At 34.9% G+C, this 21,398-nt stretch overlaps 1 protein-coding gene across 2 annotated transcripts in view; it reads right to left on the bottom strand.

Annotated features, from left to right (window-relative positions):
• wwk (anoctamin 8 white walker) overlaps window positions 1–21,398 on the bottom strand; it is an 81,364-nt gene that overhangs the window by 12,079 nt on the left and 47,887 nt on the right. The window contains exons 7-12 of one of the 2 annotated variants that reach the window (XM_083130733.1): window positions 20,374–20,559; window positions 19,009–19,161; window positions 15,661–15,796; window positions 9,076–9,131; window positions 4,225–4,299; window positions 929–1,189 (exon numbers count right to left, since the gene is read on the bottom strand). In XM_083130733.1, coding sequence (XP_082986859.1) covers window positions 929–1,189; window positions 4,225–4,299; window positions 9,076–9,131; window positions 15,661–15,796; window positions 19,009–19,161; window positions 20,374–20,559 — 867 coding nt within the window. Of the gene's footprint in view, window positions 1–928; window positions 1,190–4,224; window positions 4,300–4,866; window positions 4,923–9,075; window positions 9,132–15,660; window positions 15,797–19,008; window positions 19,162–20,373; window positions 20,560–21,398 lie in introns of both variants that reach the window. The other variant, XM_083130732.1, reaches the window with a different exon arrangement.

The following is a 21,398-nucleotide window of genomic DNA, read 5'->3' as shown; positions in this document are numbered from 1 at the left end:
AATTCTGTCTGTTTGCAATATATATATATATATAAATAGCCTATTGATTTTAATTGACTTTGTCATTGGTTAGCCCATAAAGCATTTTTGTAAAAATACATATTTGTAATTTTTGCAGCAACATACAAATTCTAACAAAGTATACAATAAGTCACCCAATTAAGTTAATAGGGAATGTGACCCTCCTTCCTTCCATAACAACTGAAACAAGTGATCACCTTGGCATCTAAAGTTAAGCGATCACTTCCCTCTACAATTAACAATAAATTGCGATAATTCATCACCTTGATGCATAACTAGCGATCTCTCTTTCCCTGACATCTTAAATTAAGTAATCACCCTCTACGTCAGCCAAAACTAACACTGAATTGAAAATCAACATAAGAGAATGTGACAATCACCACCTCTTGGATGTCTAAAATTAAGTGATCATCCTCTAAGATGACTTCTGAAACTTCACTAAATCTAATTTTTGACTACCAAAAGAAGCCATTGCCCCTCCTCACAAGAGAAGTTTGTGAATCTACCACATCGTAAATAGGGAACATTTTTCTGAATTTTTTTATAATCTTTTAGAAAAGTCATGGTACTTTAAAAATATAATCAGTCTTTGGAAACTTACTTTATAAAAGTAAACCATTATTTTAAGAAGTAACTTTTTCAGTTACTTCATTCTAGATAAACTGAAATTTGCATATGTTTGATGCATGCACTGCAAGCATGCTCTACCCTTTTTTTACTGATGTGACCAACAAATTTTCATTAAATTTAAAAAACTTAATATATTTAAATATGAAAATAATTCAATAAGAAAATTCAATATGAAAATTTTAAATTTATCTAATTTTTTTAAAAAACTCATTACTTCCAAACAATGAATGTAGAACAGAATTTACACAATGAAAGAGCAAATACAAATATTTCTCACCTTAAACAACGAACTTTCCAACTCAGCTTGGCTAATATTTCGACTAATTTGCTTCTTCTTTGGACTTTCATCTTCGAGATTTTCAGGTGTGTCTGTTCCTGGTTCCTCAACGGCCCCATCTTCTTTCTCTTCAGATGGACTCAAAGCACCAAATAAATCAAAACTAAGCTTAGCAAGACGCACCTGTTCTAGCAAGTAAGGAAACGCCGATTCCTTGATGTTTCCGATCACTTGCCTTGCTATGAGAAGAGCTGCAAGTTGCTGCAATGAAAACGAATGATTGATTGATTGATTTTTCTTTGCTTTTCTACCACTTTTGGCTAATTGTGAAGATGAGGATGAGTGATGATATGATGAAGTTGATGAAGGGACACTCACAAAGAACACCCATGCTGAGCTGGGCTGTGATTGGAACCCAGGACCCCCTGGCATCGTACTACACTCTGCTAACCATTCCGCCGTGGAGGTTGGCGAAAATGAATGAGTACACATCAGCGCGGCTCATGCATTATTTTCCTGGGGGTTCATTGAAGTCATGTGACACATATTCAGTTTCCGCAAATTTTTAAACAAAAGGATGGGGTGGGGGGGCTTAAAAAGTTTGTCCAGAATTTTTTCACCTGGGAATATAAGGTTTCATTTAGGACTAAGAATACAATAAATTGTAAAGGTAAAGGTAAAGTGCTCCCCTGTGCTTAGCACCACGCCATGAAGGCGTATAGGGGGTGTGGGGGTAACGCCCCACACTTTCTTGATCCGGTCGTGAGTGGGGGTGATGTGATCAGCATCACGCCCCTGACCGCCTTTACCCCCCAGGGTTTCCCCCAGGTACCCATATGAAAAAAATGTGCTTTTGTTGGAAAATCATGTACGTCGTCAGGTAGGGGCAAGGAAGATATTTTTTCCAGGAGGGGCAAAAAATACTCCTTCAGTCTGAAGTTACTGCAACGCTTTTATAATAATTACCATAAATTACTGTGACTGAAATGAAATTGTATGCATGTAATGTATAATTTTTGGTTGACATTCATTTTCCCGGGGGGACGGCACCCCATTTCCCCTTCCGGATGCCCATGCAAACTAATCAGAACTGGTCCTACATTTATTAAAGGGAAATTGCAACTAATGGCATGTGCATGTGATACGCGACAGTTTTGTTCAAATTTGGAGCTGGTCAACCAGCACACGCTTTACCTCTAACTTTCCTTCAGCAGACAAGGAAGTTTGTTTGAGTTAATTATGTGCATTTCTAGCGGTCATTTCTTACCTGCGCGGACAGCAACATATACACTGCATCAATGACATAACCTAGATAAAGTCCATCCCTCGCTTCACTCACAGCATCATTTAATACTTTCCAGCAAATATCCAAGCACTTCTAAAACTAACAAACTTGAGACATTGGCACTGACAGCAAGTCACGTCTTCCTTTCTTCATGCCATTCTTTCACTTTCGCGAACCCGAAGTGTGTCCACCTTTAAGGAAAAACCTCTAAATGCATGCACAAGCTATTTTGATAATTTATCTCTTTTATTTTAATTCAACGCATCTAATTCCAGCTTTTTTTATTTCTACTCATCCTCTCTGCCACAATCTTGCATTTATTGTAAGTAATTTGGTGCAAAAATGATAGAAAGAGAAGATTGAATATGTAATGTGTGCACTTCAAACTTGAACCCCACAGTGCAACACTGAAAGGAAGGAAGCAGTGAGAACGGTGCCTTGTGCTGCAGCCATGGGCGTCCGGAAGGGGGGAAAAAGGGGGGCCATGGCCCCCCAGCTGGAGAATGAAAGTCAACCAAAAATTATATATTTTTCACATATAATTTCATTACAGCCACAATAATATGTGTTAATTATTGCATGAATATGATAAATTCAAATTTAAGCAATGTTTTTTGAGGAAACAACACTAATATTGAGGAAAATGTGCCTTGTTTGCCCCCCCTGGAAAAAAAAACACCTTCCTTGCCCCTCCCTGGAAAAAATCTTGCGGACGTCCATGGCTGCAGCTTCTGCTAGAGAACAAACTGCACATGACTGTTTTGGAGATAAAGGTTCGGCAGTATCCTCTTCCATGTATTTTGCCCATATAGCTACCCCAAGCTTCCACCTGCCGCCAGAGCTTATACTATGGCATGAGCTGTCCTGTGGGAGTTCAACTGAGGGTCTTCACCGGAGCAGCCGACTTGCAGTTTCTGCTTCTCAGCAAAAGAGTTTGCCGTGTTAGGGACACAAATACATTACTTATTGTGTAACGATTTTAGCGAAATATTGTGAAAAGGTAAAGACGTTGTTTATTGTTCATTCTTGAGGTGATTATCATATATTACTGGGGGTTCACTGCTCATGTGCGCTATAGGGCCAACCGTGCCTGGTACACATTACATGTAAGAGATCAGTGGTGGTCTCAACCAATACATAAAAGAGTTGTCTCAAAGCAGTGTTGTAGCACATGACTTATTATCGCAGGCAATGTCGTATGACAGGTTACTGGGAAGCAACTGAACTGAACTGCCTGCCTATCATGAAAATTGATGGTGTTATTTGCAACACCTGTTGAATAATTCAGTAGAGTTAACTTCACTAGCAATAAACAACAGTTTACCCGAAACAATTTCCAGCTTGTGGCATTGATGTTTAATCGGACTGAGTCCACCCCCTCCCTCCCTTCCCCAAATTCATTCAGTCACCCAATCATGCATCACATGTTCTTACCAAATTTTCACATATAACCACCATTATGTATTTGAATATTGAGAGTACATATGTAGCCTTGAGGGCCTCTGCACCCCCCTTCCTCCTTCCTGCATTGCAAGAGTTGCAGGAGCAGCTACTACACCGCTGACTCAAAGACAAAATATCTGTATATACAGTGGTGCCAACTTTGGTCTCCGAGCCCACAATTTATCATGTTGTTGTTGTTATACAATTATCAGTGGAGTGACTATTGCAATCTGTAAATAATAGATCTTTTAAAAAATATTAGCAATGATGCATTGTTGGTGTACACTAATATACATGGAAGGGAAGATTTCTGAATTATTTTTGTGAACGTATAATTCAAAAGTTTGAATGATTTTCAAAAGTTTGTGCCCCTGTGTTATAAATTCATATTATGTATAGCTTCAAATTACAATGCATGACTCAATTGTTCTTCATATGTTGAAGCCTTATTGTGATTTATCAACTTTTTGTGGGTCTGTTAAAATAAGACTGTGGAGTTTCTTAAGATAAGGACAACAAAAGGGGGAGAATATTACAGCTAGTAAATTAATTAACATAAAATACATACCTCCTTTAACTGTTCTTGATCTTGTAAATAAAATGCAATGTAAAACAGAGACAGGAATGAGTTGACAAACTGGAACTGCAACGATAAAAAATAAAACAAAAATACATGTCAATGGATAGTAAGGCAGATAATATTAAATCTGGAAAAGCCAATGTTTTTTACGGTTTTTCATTATGTTCTACTTTAATCTTTTGAGACATTATTCCAAGTGAATCTAATATTATTAACAGCAATTATTATTTTTTATATATCTTTTTGCAAGTTTATAAGTTTTATTGAGTACTCACCTTAAATATATGAAAAAAAATATCAACTAACTGATTATTTATGCTTATTGCTACATGTGTACATCTAATTGTACTACTTTTCTGACAGTTTTGCTGAAGCTCTAGTACTTTACACAAGAACTTTGTGCCTTTTCTTTTCGAAGCAAATTTGGAAACAAAAAACGAAATAAACTTAACGAACAAAATGGTGTATCAAATTGGTGCAGAGGATTTGAAGGATAAGCAAGGAGTTGTACTTGACTATGTTAAGACCTATAGTCCTACTGATAACATAGAACAAGCCCATGCCAGCACAGCTAAGTCTTTCTAATCTAAACACACCAAAACAAGCATTAATTCTCATATAGATACAAACCAATGCTACTTTGACGATAAGATGATTTTCATACTTCGTGTCAAGTCTGTAGTTTTCTGGTTAAAAAGAGAAAGAAATTTAGTATATTCTGAACCGTAAGGCTTTTGTTTCTTTTCTTAAAAAAATAAAAACACACGTTTCGGCGATTGGAAAAAAATACCACACACACACATATTAAAGATGAATAATTCTGACATGCAGGAAATTAGGATATTGTTTCAGAGCTACTATCAGGCTCAGGACAACTGTGCCTGTTCCCAAAATTAACATAAGACTTTCAATACATGGGTAAAATGTTTTTAAAATCATGCTTTTTTTAACAGAACTCTAAAATAGGTTACAGGCAACCAGATTTGATACAGGATGGATTATTTGTCAGGAACTAAATTCTACACTGTTTTACTTCTTTTGATATACCCATTTAATCCACATGTGTTGCATTTTATGTTATTTTGTTTTTGGGTGTATGTTCATGCCTACGATGCAATGATTTAATGAAGGAAAAATAACTTATATCAAAATAAAAACATGCTTTTACAAATTTATCGAGCATTATTTGATTGGTTGTAGAAACGAAGCAAAAATATTAAGGTTTGACTAGGACCTGAACCCAGGCCTCTGGAAAAAGTTACTGCTAAGTTACCAAGTCAGACAGACTTGACCCTGTTTTTCATGAGAATGTTTTATTCTTTACATATGTGGAATTTCGAGATCTACATAGTACATCTCCTGTGTGTGCCTAATTTAATGAATATGTGGAATTTGTCTCAACGAGCCATATTGCAATATACTCTGCTGTCCTTTTCCTGGTGATATTGACAGCTAACAAGTATTTCCTATGTGCACCAAAATGTAATATAAATACACTGGACAAAAATTGAGTTTGATAGGATATCAAACTGCCATTCAGGAGACCAGAGTTTAATTCTCATGATGGGTGATTTCCATGATGAATGTCTCTGAGTAAAGCTGCTCTAAAGTTCACCCGGCACTTTATCGATGAGTACCTAGGGAGGGAGAGTGGTTAAAGCAGATAGAGCAGATGTGAATTGCATCACCTCCAGTATGGCCTAAGTCAAGAATGTTTGGAGCCCTGCTTCCACATTCCCCTATGTGCCCTCATGACATGGTGCAATACACATGGGAGATATATCACCTTTATCGTTACCCAGATTCCAAATTCTCATTGAGCGTGCATTTTTGTTAGGTTTCTACAGTATCACATCTTATGTGGGTCAGATATAATATACCAAATATAGTGATGCAAATGATAAAAATGTAACCAATATGTATACATTAATTCACACCATACATACTGTTTGGTGCCCTTCAGAATTTTACAAAGGTACAAGAAACTCCCAAATTTAAGAAACACTGATAATTATGTAAATGAATACATTTAAAGAATACAAAAATATATACAAAAAATGTTAAAAATTACAGGACAAAAATATTAATAAAATTATAATTACTCAGAATAATTATAGTCAAAAATATCAGGTGCTGCTTCATCTATCAAAAAACTTGAAAAATTATTAATGATCAAAATGAAGATATCTGTAAGAAAAAAAATATAATTTCACACCAACTATTTAAATCTATTTCTAATTATGAAAAATATAACAATAATTAACTTTTGAACCTATGTTATATGCTTAAACAAACATAAATATATAGAGCAGGGGTTGCATGAGTAAAAAAATGACAAAAATATGTTATAACTTGTACATAAGTATCAATGTTACATTTTTTTTTATCTGTTAAAAAAATATCAAAGTATTCAATACAAATATCCTGAAAAAGTAACCTGCCTAAATTAATAACTACATTAGTAAACCAAAATTATTATATTAAGTAGTGTGTTTGTTTGAAATATCTCTGAGTGGTACGGCCTGATCATGTTGTTGAAGAGAAATATATCGGGTGTTTCATAAATAATTGAGGGGTCGCAAAATTTTTTGTAAGTATAGTATTGAACTTATGTTAATTAAACCAGTCCAGAATGAACAAGGAACTCAAACACTTATTTTCTCACACCTACAAATGTTCAATGTGTACACCATGGGTAACACGGCACACATCAACACGACAGTCTACTTCTTGCCACACTCGCATGGACATGGGCCTGTCTATTGCTGCAATGATACACTCCCTTAGGGCTGCGATATCACACATCACCAATGAGACGAATACCCCCTCTCTTTGATTAAAAACCAGAAGAAGAAGAAGTCACACAGTGTAAGGTCCGGTGATCTTGGTGACTAAACATTGCACAAAACACTGTGAGTGATGTGGGTGATTTGAGTGTCACCTAGCGGCAGGGATATGAACTCTCAACTTGACAAAACATACACGCATAAACTGTTTGCGTTCCTCGATCGTTCTGGACTGGTTTCATTAACATAAGTTCAATACTATACTTACAAAAAAAATTTGTAATCCCTCAATTATTTATGAAACACCCAGTATATCTTTAGAAATGTAAACTGTATTTCCTCTGCTAATAAATTGCACTGTAAGTTATATGTTCTGTACAAACAAACAGTATAAAAGAAAGAGTTGCTGTCATCATAATTAAAACTAAAACATTCAGAACACTAACTAAGCTGCCTCACTAGCCAAACATGTTGGCTGTGTTACTCACAAAATTGCCATCAAAGGTTCCAGCTTCAAGTTGCAGCCTGGACATGAATGGGTGTTCTCTTTTTCTGTGTCTCAGTTTCATATGAACATCATTCATCATCATTACTATTAACCTAAAGAAGCAGGAAATTGAGGCACTTCCCAATAGCCCGTGAGAGCCAGGGTCTACCTAGCGATTGCTGGCCTCACTCCCACATGCCTCAGCACAGGTTAGAGATCATCTAACCAGTTACGGGGTGACGTGTGGTCAGCACTGCAAACCCCCAGTTGCCGTTGTAGGTTTCCAAGACTGGGTTACACTACTCGTCCCTAGCTCTCCAATTTCTTCACGATGGTGGTCCCATACACATCTCAGGAGAAAATGTGTTACACTTCTTCCCAGGAGACTCAAGCTAGCACATGTCCGGTAGCCCGAGCCCAAAGCCTGACACCTTAGACCATGAGCCACAGTGCAGGACAAAATGAGGCAAAATAAGATAGCACAAATACGACAATGATCACATAAAAAAACTGTTTTCCTTGTCTTTCTAACCTCTTTGCATGCTAGTAAATGTTCCTGTAGTTATATACAAATGACATGAGAGGGCCTCTCCGATGGCGCAGTGGTAGCGTTGTTGCCTTGTAATCAAGGGGTCCTGGGTTCGATACCGGTGGAGGCACATAGTGGTTCAGATGCCACTTTAACTGTAGGTCCAGTCCCAATTATCCGTACTATGCATAAAATGGACTTAAAACACCAAATCAATCAATCAATCAAAATGAGATGAGAATGTAGTGAAAGATATTTGTAAGTATAATAATGACACAAAAGTAACTCAGTATCACATAGAGAAGCTAGTGTCTCTCTAGGAATAACAACAATAATCATTTGTATAAAGAATATGAACCAACAAATTAAGACAGAATTTTTATCCACAATTAATTTAATTTGTAAAGAAAACAATCAGAGTGGATTAAATGGGTATACATATTTAATGAAACAAATATATAAGGAAGATATTAAAACACGAGTTAGGTTACCATATTTTCAAATCAAAACATACACAAAATTTTCTATGTAACAAGATTATTCTATCTACAAGTTATTTGTATCAAGATGTTACATAATGAGGAAACTATAAGATTTTCTATCGCTGAATATTGTTAACTCACTCTAAAAGTACAGGTTAATGAAGCTCCAGGGTATATGTACATGTACATATTAAATACATTGTCTTAATAATAGACAATATTTATCATTCCTAGAAAGCTATTGTTAAGGTACAGGAGAACATAGGTGTAGAAACAATGGGGCAGCAACAGAAGCACTGAGCTGATCGTATACCCGTAGGCCATGAGTCCATTCCAGAAGCTAAAAACATTATCTCGTGCTGATAGTCATGACAAACTTAAAATGAAATAGTTTTCTTTCAAATATACATGCTTTATGATAATACATTCTGCCATATAGTTTTTGGAATGGCCCACATTGAGGGTGTTCACTCTGACATACAATTTTGTTTGGAAAGGACAGGAAAGTAACAGAAAAATTTATGTATGTATAGGTATATATATTTTTCTACTGACCAGAATAAGTTTAATAATTAGATGATTCTGATAGTTTTCTTCTACCCTAAAGTTCTCTGGAATATGAAAATAAGAAGCAATCATTACTATACTTGAAATCTTTGAGGAATGATTTATATATCTATTTATAATTGAATCCTTTAAATATTATTATAATCCTTGTCTAAATCACGGAGAAGTGCAAGGAAATATGGTCTCAGTACAAAGCTTTAAAATTATTATTAACTTTTTTGAAAAGTATTAGCATTTCAATTTCAAGTTACGTCCATGCGAAGGCTTCATTTTACTTTAACAAAACAACTTCTAAATGATCAAAATGTGTGTGTTAGCTGTACAAATAAATGTTCGTACGCAAGTCTACTTCCTTATCTTTTTGGTTTCTATTACTTGAATTTTACAATTTCGTCTTCCACATAAAAAATCAAAAGATTTTGTAATTCCTCTCAATCAACTACACTCTGCAACATGGTAAAACAATTTTAATATTTTTGTGTTCTTCTAACTTTGAAAAAAAAAAAAAAAAAAAAAAAAAAAAAAAAAAAAAAAAAACCTTAACTACTTCATAAAGAGTCTCATCTGGATATTAGATAGAAGTGATGTAATCAACACCATGCTTCATTGTGTTTTCAGAGCCGTAGCTAGGGGGGGCAGCGGGGCGGTCACCCATGGAAGGGGGTGCTGAACGGCAAGAAGAAAAACATTGAAAATTACTTGTAATAAAGGATGCATGCAATCCCCTCGAAAGTTTTGGTGCCCTATTAAAACAATATCATTGCCAGTTTGCAAAGATATTTGATTTGATATTTTTGCTCGCTGCGCTCTCATTACAAGAAGCTCTTCTTTTAAATAAATATCCAATTTATATACATATACTTGTATATTATTTGTTTGTTAGTGAGGATATGTTTTACAAATTCTTAGTGAATAGTTCCAATTATGTATGCAGTTGAAAAAATACTATTGGTGTAAACTGCAGTCTGCATAGGGTGACCAGACGCCCTGTTTTATCCTTCTTTTTAGGTGTCTGTCCGGCATCCGGGCGGATTTTTTAGAAATCTGTAAATGTCCTCCTTTTTTTGGAAAGAGTATAGCATCGATCAAAGCAACTGTGCTACATAGAGAATGCTTCAACACATAAGGATCATCATATCACTTGGGGCACGTTAAGTATTCGAGCAATGTTCACCTAGCATCTGGGAGTGGAACACGACCACTTTCCCGACTGAGTCATTCGTATTATTCTAACTCGTTGTTCAACCTCCGAGCGCATGCCAGACTGCTGGAACGCATGTAGTCTGTGCAGTTCCTTTTCGATCGATTGATTTGGTTTATTTTACATCGCTTTTCTGCCACTTTTGGCTAACCGCGAAGATGAGTGATGATATTATGATTTAGATGAAGGGGCATTCACAAAGAACATCCATGCCCAGGCCAGTATTCAAACTCGGGACCCATGGCATTGTGGTGGTGTGCTAACCACTTCACGGAGGTCGGCCAGTTCCTTTACGAGTTATACATAGGGACGTGAAGTTCTCGTTTTATTTTTCCCTAAATTTGGATGTTATCTTTTACTGCAATTCGGTGTTATTTTTCACGGTTTAGAGCAAAATTACTGTTTCTTTTTTTGCTTACGATTTTCACATTGTCTTAGTTCTGGAAAATTGAGACAAATTTTAGTTTTAATGACAAAAAATTATGGCTTACCTTTGTGAGAAATTACCAATTTGCTTGTGTTTGGAAAACTATTTCATCTCATCAGCCAATAAATATGAAATGTTTATTGAATGATAACACCCAAATCTTTTAACACAATCATACACATGACATTTCCCTAACAATGCCAGAAAATCCCTCTGTGACCTCATAATACAGTTTTGTGTACACACACACGTCCTTCACCCCCCCCCCCCCCCCTCAGGAGCACAACAGGTGCTGCTCCCTGAAAATTTTCCCGTTTCTACTAAATTTTCCTTCTGGGAAGACCCCCCCGAGCGAATTCTATTTCAGGACGAGGTTAAACACTGTCAGTCATGTCTGCGTAAAACTACAATAAATGAAGCATGATAATCTCTTTTGAATCGAACTATCCCCAGCTAGACCGCAAATGACAAAATAGCGCTTCAGGCAGTTTTTCTTTTAAAAAAACGAAGAAGAGTTATCCCCAGTTTATATTCCATATTTCGTGGCGTTTTTCGCGTTAAGGTGTAAAATTCGGTGTTATTCTGAAAAATGGCACAATTCGCGTTATTTCGCGATTCCTAAACACCGAAAACTTGCCTCCTTTACCTACCAAAATACATTTTAGAAACTTTATTTTGCTTTCCTAAACTTTTCGGTGTTATTGTTAAAACGAAAACTTCACGTCCCTAGTTATACATAATATGCGATACAGAAACGTGTAGTGATAATTTTGATTATTAAGTAATACTTAATTTTATGATATAACGAAGTGAAAGTGTAAATTCAACAATCATCTCGCAAGAAAATATCCAGTTTTTAGAGGATGGAAGACATGAATATGAGGTAAAGGTGGATGTCACTTTCCCCTGCTGTTGAAAGTGTGCTGGAAATGTTCGTGGCATTAAAATCATATTTCTTGACCCAATCTAAACTATATAAAATATTTATTAGTTTTTTTTTGGAAATATGTTAAAGCGAAGCTTACTTGTTATATTTGCATTCTTATGGGTATATTTCATTCTAATATCCAAGACTTGGAAATGGAGTAAAATTCTGTGCTTCAAATTATAGATATTCGTAGTTATGATTGCCATATGTTAAATAATAGATTAGGAGACTGCTTTCGTTGCTTAAAGGTAAGAGCAAATTATTGAAAAAGATCATCGGAGAAGAATCTGTGAGCCAAGTGTTGGTGAGAATATTGATTAAATTATGAGTAATGGCAAATATTTTGCCCTTTTTTGAGGTGTCCTATTTTTTATGACTTTGTCCTCCTTTTTCGCCATGCTCTGTTCTCTTTTTTGAATGTGTATGTCTGGTCACCATAAGTCTGCATGTCATAACAACTGTACTAAATTTTCCTAATATCTCTTGAAAAAAATGCTATGACATTTAAAAGAATACGTCGTGATGGTTTTTTGGCTCTTTCAATGATCTTTCCAGGCAGCTTTCAAATAGCTAAAAGGTGTACAGGACGAGAGTGCACGTCACTTAGAACAACAATAATAAATAAAAGTCTATGCTGCTTGGCATCGAGACACAACACTACTCAGACGTCTTTGATCTTTGTCAGTAGTGGCTGCATTTTCATATGCGACAATGACCCATTCAGAGCATTATGATAAACAAAATTTGCGAAACAAAAGGCAGCGACTGGGCAAAATGGAATCAGAATTGATGCTCTCATAACTTCACAAAATCACTCATGCTATTCTATTTTAGATGTAGCTACTACGAACTATACACTCACCTTGCGAGGACTATTGTATAGTCAATGTGCTTTTGATGAAGCTGTGTGTATCCGAAATTGTGTAATTATTATAAGTGATGTCTTCCAAGAAACTTTCTGGGATTCAAAACAGGAAAAGAAAGAAGATAAGAGAGAAAGAGGACATTAGAAGTGCAACAATTTTATCGAAGTTTTTGAAGAAAAATGTTGAATCCACAGATGCTAATGAAGATTCTTCAGCGCTGGAAATAGAAACCACACGACTGTGAAGAGTCAATCAGCAACTAGGTGGTCTTCAAAAGCAAACGCAGTACAATCTCTAAGTACCAAATTCCCGGATGTCTGTGCAGCTTTGGAGGAATTATGTGACCTCTCAAAAGAGTCACCCGAAACAGTTACACGGTGTCAAATGCCTGGTACACAGCTTTAAGAAGTTTAACTTTCTTGTGTTCTTATTCTGCTGGGCTGATATCCTTCGAGCTATTAACGATGTTAACCTATCTGTTACAGTAGATATAGGGAATTCAAAGCTTCTTTCTGTCTGCCAATCGGGAAACAATTGTGACGAACGCTTTGAGAAAAGCAAACAGATCTGCGATGATATGAACATTGCAAGTAGAGAACAGTGTCTCAAAAAGAAAACCAAGTTTTTCGATGAAGTTACAGAAGATGAAAGTGTAGCCATAAATGAACAAAACATTAGGAAGAGCTTATTTTGTGCATTGGATTCAATTTTGTCACAAATAGGCGATCGATTCAAGCTAATGGAAGGAGTTTTGGAGGATTTTTACGTAATTATTCCAAGAAATATGGCAGTTATGTCAGAAGAAATGTTGAGAAAGGAAATCTTTAATCTGGCTTTATTATACCCTGAGGATATCAACGGAAGTGAGTTACTTCATGAAGTTACTTACTTATAAAGAATTACTTGCATTCTTCCTTGAGTCAAGAAAAGCTGACTAACCTGGCTATTTTGTCTGTTGAGAAGTACAGAGTTCAATCACTTGCATTGGATGATGTTATTAATGACTTTACTGCTCGAAAGGCAAGAAGAGTGAAACTGTAGCTAGTATGTTCACACAGGAGATTATTGTCAAATAACCATGTACTGGTTGTAGTTCTTAATACATTTTTGTTTTTATTGTTGTTGATTTCAGCTCATCAGTATAACATTTTGCAGTGTAAATAGGTTTTACTTTATAAACATTACAATAATACTGAATGATTTTAGCTAGTTTATACAATGACTTTGCAGGGTATTTGAAAGTGTTTCATGTATTTAAAAAAACATTACATTAAAGATCTTTCTTAGAGATTCTTCTGCTACCTAAGAAATATATATGCTATTCATATGGTAAGGTATATATATTCTACCCCTCCCTTAAAAAAAACAACAGAAGTTCAACAAGGTGAGTGTAGGGGGGGCACCAAAATTTATTCTCGCCCCGGGCACAGAAAACTCTATTCCTGTATATGTATATATATATATATATATATATATATATATATATATATATTTGCATGGATTAGTTTCATTTTAAGGATTTTTTATCATCGCACACCGAGAGGTCAATAATGATCCTTGATTCAGAAGAATACGTGTATACGTACAAACAACTCGGTAGTTGTAATTGCTACAATTACATACAATTGCTACAATTATTAGCATAAATGAAATGTCAATTTGAATGAACGACATTATTTAAGTAAGGCATAACAACAAATTATTCTACCCCTCCCTTAAAAAAAACAACAGAAGTTCAACAAGGTGAGTGTAGGGGGGGGGGGGCACCAAAATTTATTCTCGCCCCGGGCACAGAAAACTCTAGCTACGGCTCTGTGTGTTTTACATGCAGATTATTCTTAAGAGTTTATTAGATTGCAGTAGTCAGATTTGATAGCCATTCAGACAGAAGAGAAAAACATAGAAGAATAATACAGTGTTACAAATAAAAATTCTTATTGTGTTCATGTCAGGAGTTATCTTAATGAAATGTTAAAATAGTTCATTATCGTAATCATAATATTGCTGCAGAAATTTTCAAATTTATAAATTTCTCATATGTACCTCTAATTACTCAAATTCAATATAAAGTATTATGGATGCACATTAAATAGTATCCTTTAAAGCAGCTTCAAAATGCAATTTGCTTATTCTGCTTATTATATCTAATGGAAAACTACCCATGCAAACTACAAAGAAATATTTTTGAGTGTGTAAATGCATGTGTGTGTGTGTTTGTGTGTGTGATAATAGCAAAACATTCTGAATTACAACTTTACGGAATATTAACGTGCAATTTCACATGCCCTTCTACAATTTAAGTCATCAGAGCTGACAACGGATTTCTTTCTTACAGAAATACTGTAATTTATGTTTCAGGGAATGAAAAACGTGGTAGCAAATTATTTTTAATAAAAGTACTTTCTTATCCACAAAACTGATTTATTGAAGTTTAATAAATTTTGGTGGCCACCACCCACTTGGGAACATAAATTATTGCAATGTACATGAAATTAATAGAACTTTGATAAATCAGTTTCACAGATAAGTACTTTATTCCTGAATATTAACAAGAGATACTGTAATTTATATGTAATAATATTACTTATTATTGATCTGCACTGTTACCGAAGTGAGCATCTTGTACAAAAAAAGTAATGAAAACAAATTTCTCTGCGAGAAAATGTACCAAAATTTTATTGTATCACTAAAAACATATATTCATGGTTCAAAGTCAATTACTTGTTAAGATCTTGCTCTTCTTCTAATCAAAACTCAGTTTTTACTGGTATTTTGCACAATTTAAGTTGATTTATTTCTGTTCATCAAATCATTTGTTGTACAATGATATTGATAGGTCAGTTAAATATGTAGAAAAATTATAGATTAAATTTGAAATGAGAAGCCTTCTTATAGTTTATAAATAGACTAAATAAATATTTAACCAACAATTTTGTTCATTTGAGAAAAAATATGATTTCCACTTCCTAAACTAATAATTTATAACTAGATTGCATCAACTAATCAGTTAATATAAACACAAATCTTGGGATTTTTAAAACTCAACTAAAAAGTAATAAATAACAAGTGGTATCATTTCCAATGTTCATCACACTACACATAAATTCAGTTTCACTGTTAGCAAATTAATAAAAAATTGAAATTTGCTTACCTTTGTCGTTCAACCAAAGAGCAACTTTATGATATGCATCATCCATCAACATGATCACAAGTGCCAAGAATATCTTTGGAATATAGCTAAGGCAGAATGGATAGCCTCTATCTTTAATCAGTTTGTCCCACCATCCCTAAAAAGAAAACATGTTATCATTTGTCGTGCTTTGCTTTTAAACTCTGTTTTTCGTTAGTTCAAAAATTGATTCATTGATTTGGTTTATTTTATGTCACTTTTCTGCCACTTTTGTCTAATTGCGATGATGAAGATGAGTGATAATATGATGAAATTGATGAAGGGATCCTCACAAAGCCAATATAAAATGGTAAATGTTCCTTGAAGAACATGAATTACACCATCGACAGTTTTAAAGGCAACAGATCCTGTTGTGGTAGCACTGACAAGTGCAAAGTCCACAAAGGTAAATCAGTGAAGACAAGAACCAGGCGAAACTGGGGCTGGTTTGGAAGCTCAGTTACTAGAGCAAGGGCACATTATGCTAGAGACCCAGGTTTAAGTCCTGAGGGAGCCTGCATTTTTTTTTGCTTAAATTTCTATGTAGTGTTCATGAACCTCTTTATTTAATGCATGTATCAAGGTGATTCTAATGGATTTCATATTTAGATATTTACAAAACCAGAACATAAAATGTTTATATTCACAAAAATAATTTTAAAAATACAGAATGTTACGAAACCATTGTGTATATATGGCCAGTGGCATAGCAGCATATCGCGAGGCCCTGGCCGAGATTAAAATGCGAGCCCCCTTCCATTTTCTAAATTTGAAACACAGTGTTGTTCGATATGAAACCTCCAGTCATACGTTAGCAAAATTTTAACAATAATAATAATAAACTTATGAAAGTGAAAATATTATCATTTTATTTTACTTACCCTAAAAATGTCGTTCTCTGCTCTTCCTGGAGCTGAATTCGCTCACAATTTCTGAATATTCCAGAATTGACGCGATATCGTTCTATATCGATAGCATGGCAAGTTTGGCTTCGTTGCACATTAATTGTATCAGTTCATTTTGAATTTCAGGGCTTAGATAGTAATCGTGAATTTCATTTTGTTGAATACACCTGAAATGTTCTTGTAGTACTGGATCATGTTTAGAAAGCAATTTCACTAAATCTATAAAATTTCCTGTTTTTCCTCCTGTAGATAATGTTTCTCTATGTCCTTGAAACGCCAAGTTATGAGAAGTCAAAAATTGTGTTACGCTTATCAACTTTTCTAAGAGATCGCGCCAGTGCTTTTTAGCTTCCTGAATACGTGACTGTGTTACATGGTCAATAGAACTCCCTTGTAACAAACGCTGTTCTAATTCAAGCCACTTTCATATGGAGTTGATGTGACTTTCACTGTTTTTCATGTTTCTGTAACACACTGCTTATGAGCATGTTTCCAGTCATGACATCTGCTTAGCACTAGGGAGGTCTGTGTTACAGAGAATAATCTACATGAAAAACAATAAATGCAATTGCTAGAGACGGAATATACTAACCAACGTCTGTTCAAGTTCTCGCCATTTTTCATTATTCTGTGATAGTGAAAATTGCTAAAATGTCTACTCTGATCATCCTTTGGGTACTGTTCGTCACTCAGCAAAGGGTGCAATGTACCATTGCGTACTATTTCTCAGTGCTGTTGATCACTTACAGGTAATATCCACTTACCTGGATCTTTGAAACTTGGTTCCGCTAAGTCTTTGCTTACCGACGAACAGGAACTCGAATTATCTTCTATAGCAGTAACACAATGTAATTTACTTACACTATGATCTACACATGCACCATCCTCTGAATGTACCGGTTGACACTCATCTTCATGTATTCATTAACATCACTTGCAACACTTTCCCCTGCATTTGTTTTCAGATATTTCATCAGTGCACTACATGAACTTTTATTCTGTTTTGTTATTTCAGCTTTTCTTTTTCTCTGAGACACACCAGACGAGAATTTTCTTCCCACATCGTGATCTCTACCCGACATTACTGTAATATCACTACCGAACACTAAACACAGTGGAGAGTTAATAAAGCGAGCAACGCTAAGAACCGCTTGTTACCGTGCACAGCATTCTGTGTGCATTGCTGTGTCTGGCTTCAAGGCTTCAAAATATGTCAGCAGTAAAGATCTTACAGTTACAACAATCACAATAACGCTTGTGTTTAACAGAACTCCAAAACAAAGGAAAATTGTTGGATTTTTTCCGTCTCTTTTGTTGTCACCGTGCCGCATAAGGTTTGGATTTCAATACATTGCAACATCTACCACTGTGGGTTGCAAGTTTGTAACAATAAGTAAGACTATTCTATTATTTGAGTTTCATGATATCAGAATTCAGATAAATATATATCACACTGCCATAAAATCTTTCGTGAATTAAAATTTTTAGTAACCCTATCTGTGTGTGTGTGTTTCAAATTCTTTCATCAAGCTTAAACCAAGCATACCGTTGGAGACAAAAACCAACCCGTTTTAGGTTCAAAGATTTCTAACACTGCTTCGAAGCGCATAAAATGAATGAATAATAGACAGAGAATTGATAAAACAGAAAATTATTTTATTCTTAGTTTGTTTATAGAGACGTGGCTTCTCAAATGCTAAACATGTAACGTATTCAGTATTACTTTTATTGCCGGGCAAACAATATAACTTTTTCACATATTTTTCTCACTTCTAATTATTATATTTTTTTTTGTATAAACCTGAGAGCGCGAGGCCCTTTCAGGCGCAAGGCCCCGGGCAGTCCACCCCTTGCTACGCCTCTGTATATGGCCTCCAATATTGGTCAAGCATGAACACCTATGTTACAAGGTGACAGCATCAGGAATATGCCAACATCCATGGTGGAATGGTTGGCACAGCATGATATGATGCCCAGGCATGGGTGTTCTTTGTGAGTGACCCTTCATCAATTTCATCATATCATCACTCATCCACATCACTGCAATTAGCCAAAAGTGGCAGAAAAGCAACACTAAGTAACAAAAATCAAATCAAATCAACTATCAGGAATACATTCATTGTATAAGTAACAGATAGCATGTATATACTTTTCTAAATATGTCCATTAATGCATAATCACTATTATTACGTCATTATACTAATTATATTTCCTTACACAAATGCTTGTGTTCTCCTTCCAGTGAGTATGCATTCTCAATTTTACTTGAAATCTATTCTGAATATTTAGAGGAAATATGCTTTATTAACTTGAGCATTGTGCAAAGAGCAAATGTAATTAGTAAGCACTGTTTCCTTATATGTGTCACTTCAAATTTAAGTTTAAAAAGTTGATACTTGAATATTTGAAAAGATATAGCACTTACCTGTAATTCTAGAATGAGGAACATGACAACAAAAACTACTAATAAACAAAGGCAGATAACAGGAACACTGACGAAGTAGCGGAACAAATTTCTTTTCCATGATGGGTAAGTTGGTTCCAACCGGCCTGTTACAGGACTAACTTCCAAAGGGCCCTGTAAAAATTAATGATATTTTTTTAAAAATTTCATATGAAGTATACAACAACATATACATACATATACGAGTTTCACTCAAGTCAAACCAGGACATTCGATTTTTCAGAATAACAGAACACACCCCATCCTGAATATCCAGAGGATGTCCCAACCTGGATAACAAGAGGATGTCCCATCCTGGATATCCATGAGGTCTCCAGTGCTGGATATTCATGGGATAAATTATATATGTTCACATATTATTAAAAAATTGAGATACATGTTTTGATATACCTTAAAAGGTTCATTCCTAGTGTCCAGTCATTCACTATATGTTAGTTCGCAAACTTTGTGATGCAGTCTCAAATAAGTCACAAACTTCCTCCTAAACCATAGCATAATTTTCATGCCAAGCGAGTCGCGCATGCTCGCAAGGCCAGGTGAAAGTTCCTTTGCTACCTTTGTTTCTCACTCCCCTACATCAGTTTGGACTCAGAACATTGCAGTGCTTAAATGTGGTAGTCAGGAATGAACTCAAATTTGATGCATATTCCTCTTATCGTGGATATACATGTGAATGTACTGTATAACATTTTTTGGATGTGTGTGTTTGTTTGTGTGCATATGTTCATGTGTGGGTGCAAGAGAGATGAATACTAGTTATATGCACAAAATCTTTGATATGCGTAAATCTAGTTCAGGAATGTTATTTTTGTATACAAAATATGTGTGATATCAAGATAATGACCAGATAAAGTCCAAGTCTAGTTCAGAATATATCCTTACGCAGAATCAAATAAGAGCATCCAGATAGTGTCCCATTCACATGAAGCAAGTCACACCGATGTCCAAAAAAATATCGAAAAGTGATCCATAGAATGTCCAAACATGATTAACAGAATCCCCAAAATGTATCCAAAAATTATCCACAGAATCTCCAAAACATATCCAAAAATGTTTTACAGAATGTCCGAAACATATCCAAAAGTATCCTGAGAATGTCTAAATCATATCCTTCCTGGATATCTTATGGATGTCCTCTGGATGGACATACGTACATGTCTACTGGACATTTTTGGATATCCAGAATATTGACACAAATATCCAGAAAATATTCACAAGATGTCTTCTGAATATTTGTGCTGTATGGGAATGTTACTAATGCTCAGAACTAGGAATTATAGTACAAAAACTGCTCTGAATTGAAGAAAAGCTTAAATATATACTTACTGTAAAAAGAGGCCTTGGCTCTACTAAGAGTTCATCTCCTTGATCTAGTGTACCCCATTTGTATGCCAATTCTGCACTATATCTCTTCCATGCTTCTAAGTAAATACTTGCCCACAGTACATTGAAGAATGAAAAAAGAACAAATCCTATATCTTCGGTTTGTTGATCATGACCACAAAAGCCAATCTGCAAAAGGGAAAGATTTAATAAATAAAAAGTAATGCATTATTTATTTAATGTAACATGATATTATAATAATGCATAATTTAATATTCTTCTAAGAGTGCTGTATTACCAGAAAATCGAAGTAAAGTACTGCAGCAATACTACTCAAGTTGTGAAATAACTTACTCTGAAACAACTTCAAATTCTCTATGCAAGGAATTTTATTTCAGTTTGCTATAAAGTAAAAAAAAATATGTTCCACGGTTATTATTTATTTATCCAAACGTAGATTTTCCATCAAAATTAATATAGTAAATTGAAAACAATCATTGAAACATGTCAAACACCTTATGAACTTTAACATTAAGGCAGAAAAATGATCATTGGACATAGTGCGCACATAGTGTAATTTTTCCTATGTGCATTTTGTTCACATGTGTTTATGTACTATGTTGGTTATAATCTTTGTTATTTGTAAATGAATGAGGTGATAGACTGTTTCATTGTTTGAGTTTGTTTTTAAGTACACTTTATTGGATCTGAACCACTATTTGCCTCCAATGGGTATCAAACCTGGGACCCCTTGATTACAAGGCAACGAAGTTACCACTAATGAAGTTAACTCACTAACTGTATATTTCTTTATGTCAAGTATAATTGTGCTTTGTTATCATAAAATAACTTACATTAGTTATAACTAACCAGTTCTTTTAAATTATATACAAAAAGTAGTACTCCACAAATATTTTGTCGAAATAAAGTTTCCATTCCGTTTCAATAAAGTACCGTAGTCGTTAACTGGAGTAAATGTAATCTGTACATATATTTTCTTGCTCACTGAATTTGTATTGCATACTGAA

This window comes from Lepisma saccharinum, chromosome 11, assembly GCF_977018435.1.
Source record: "Lepisma saccharinum chromosome 11, izLepSacc3.1, whole genome shotgun sequence".
NCBI lineage: Eukaryota > Metazoa > Arthropoda > Insecta > Zygentoma > Lepismatidae > Lepisma > Lepisma saccharinum.
The sequence above is the reverse complement of the archived record's forward strand: the minus strand, read 5'-3'. Positions and strand labels throughout refer to the sequence as shown.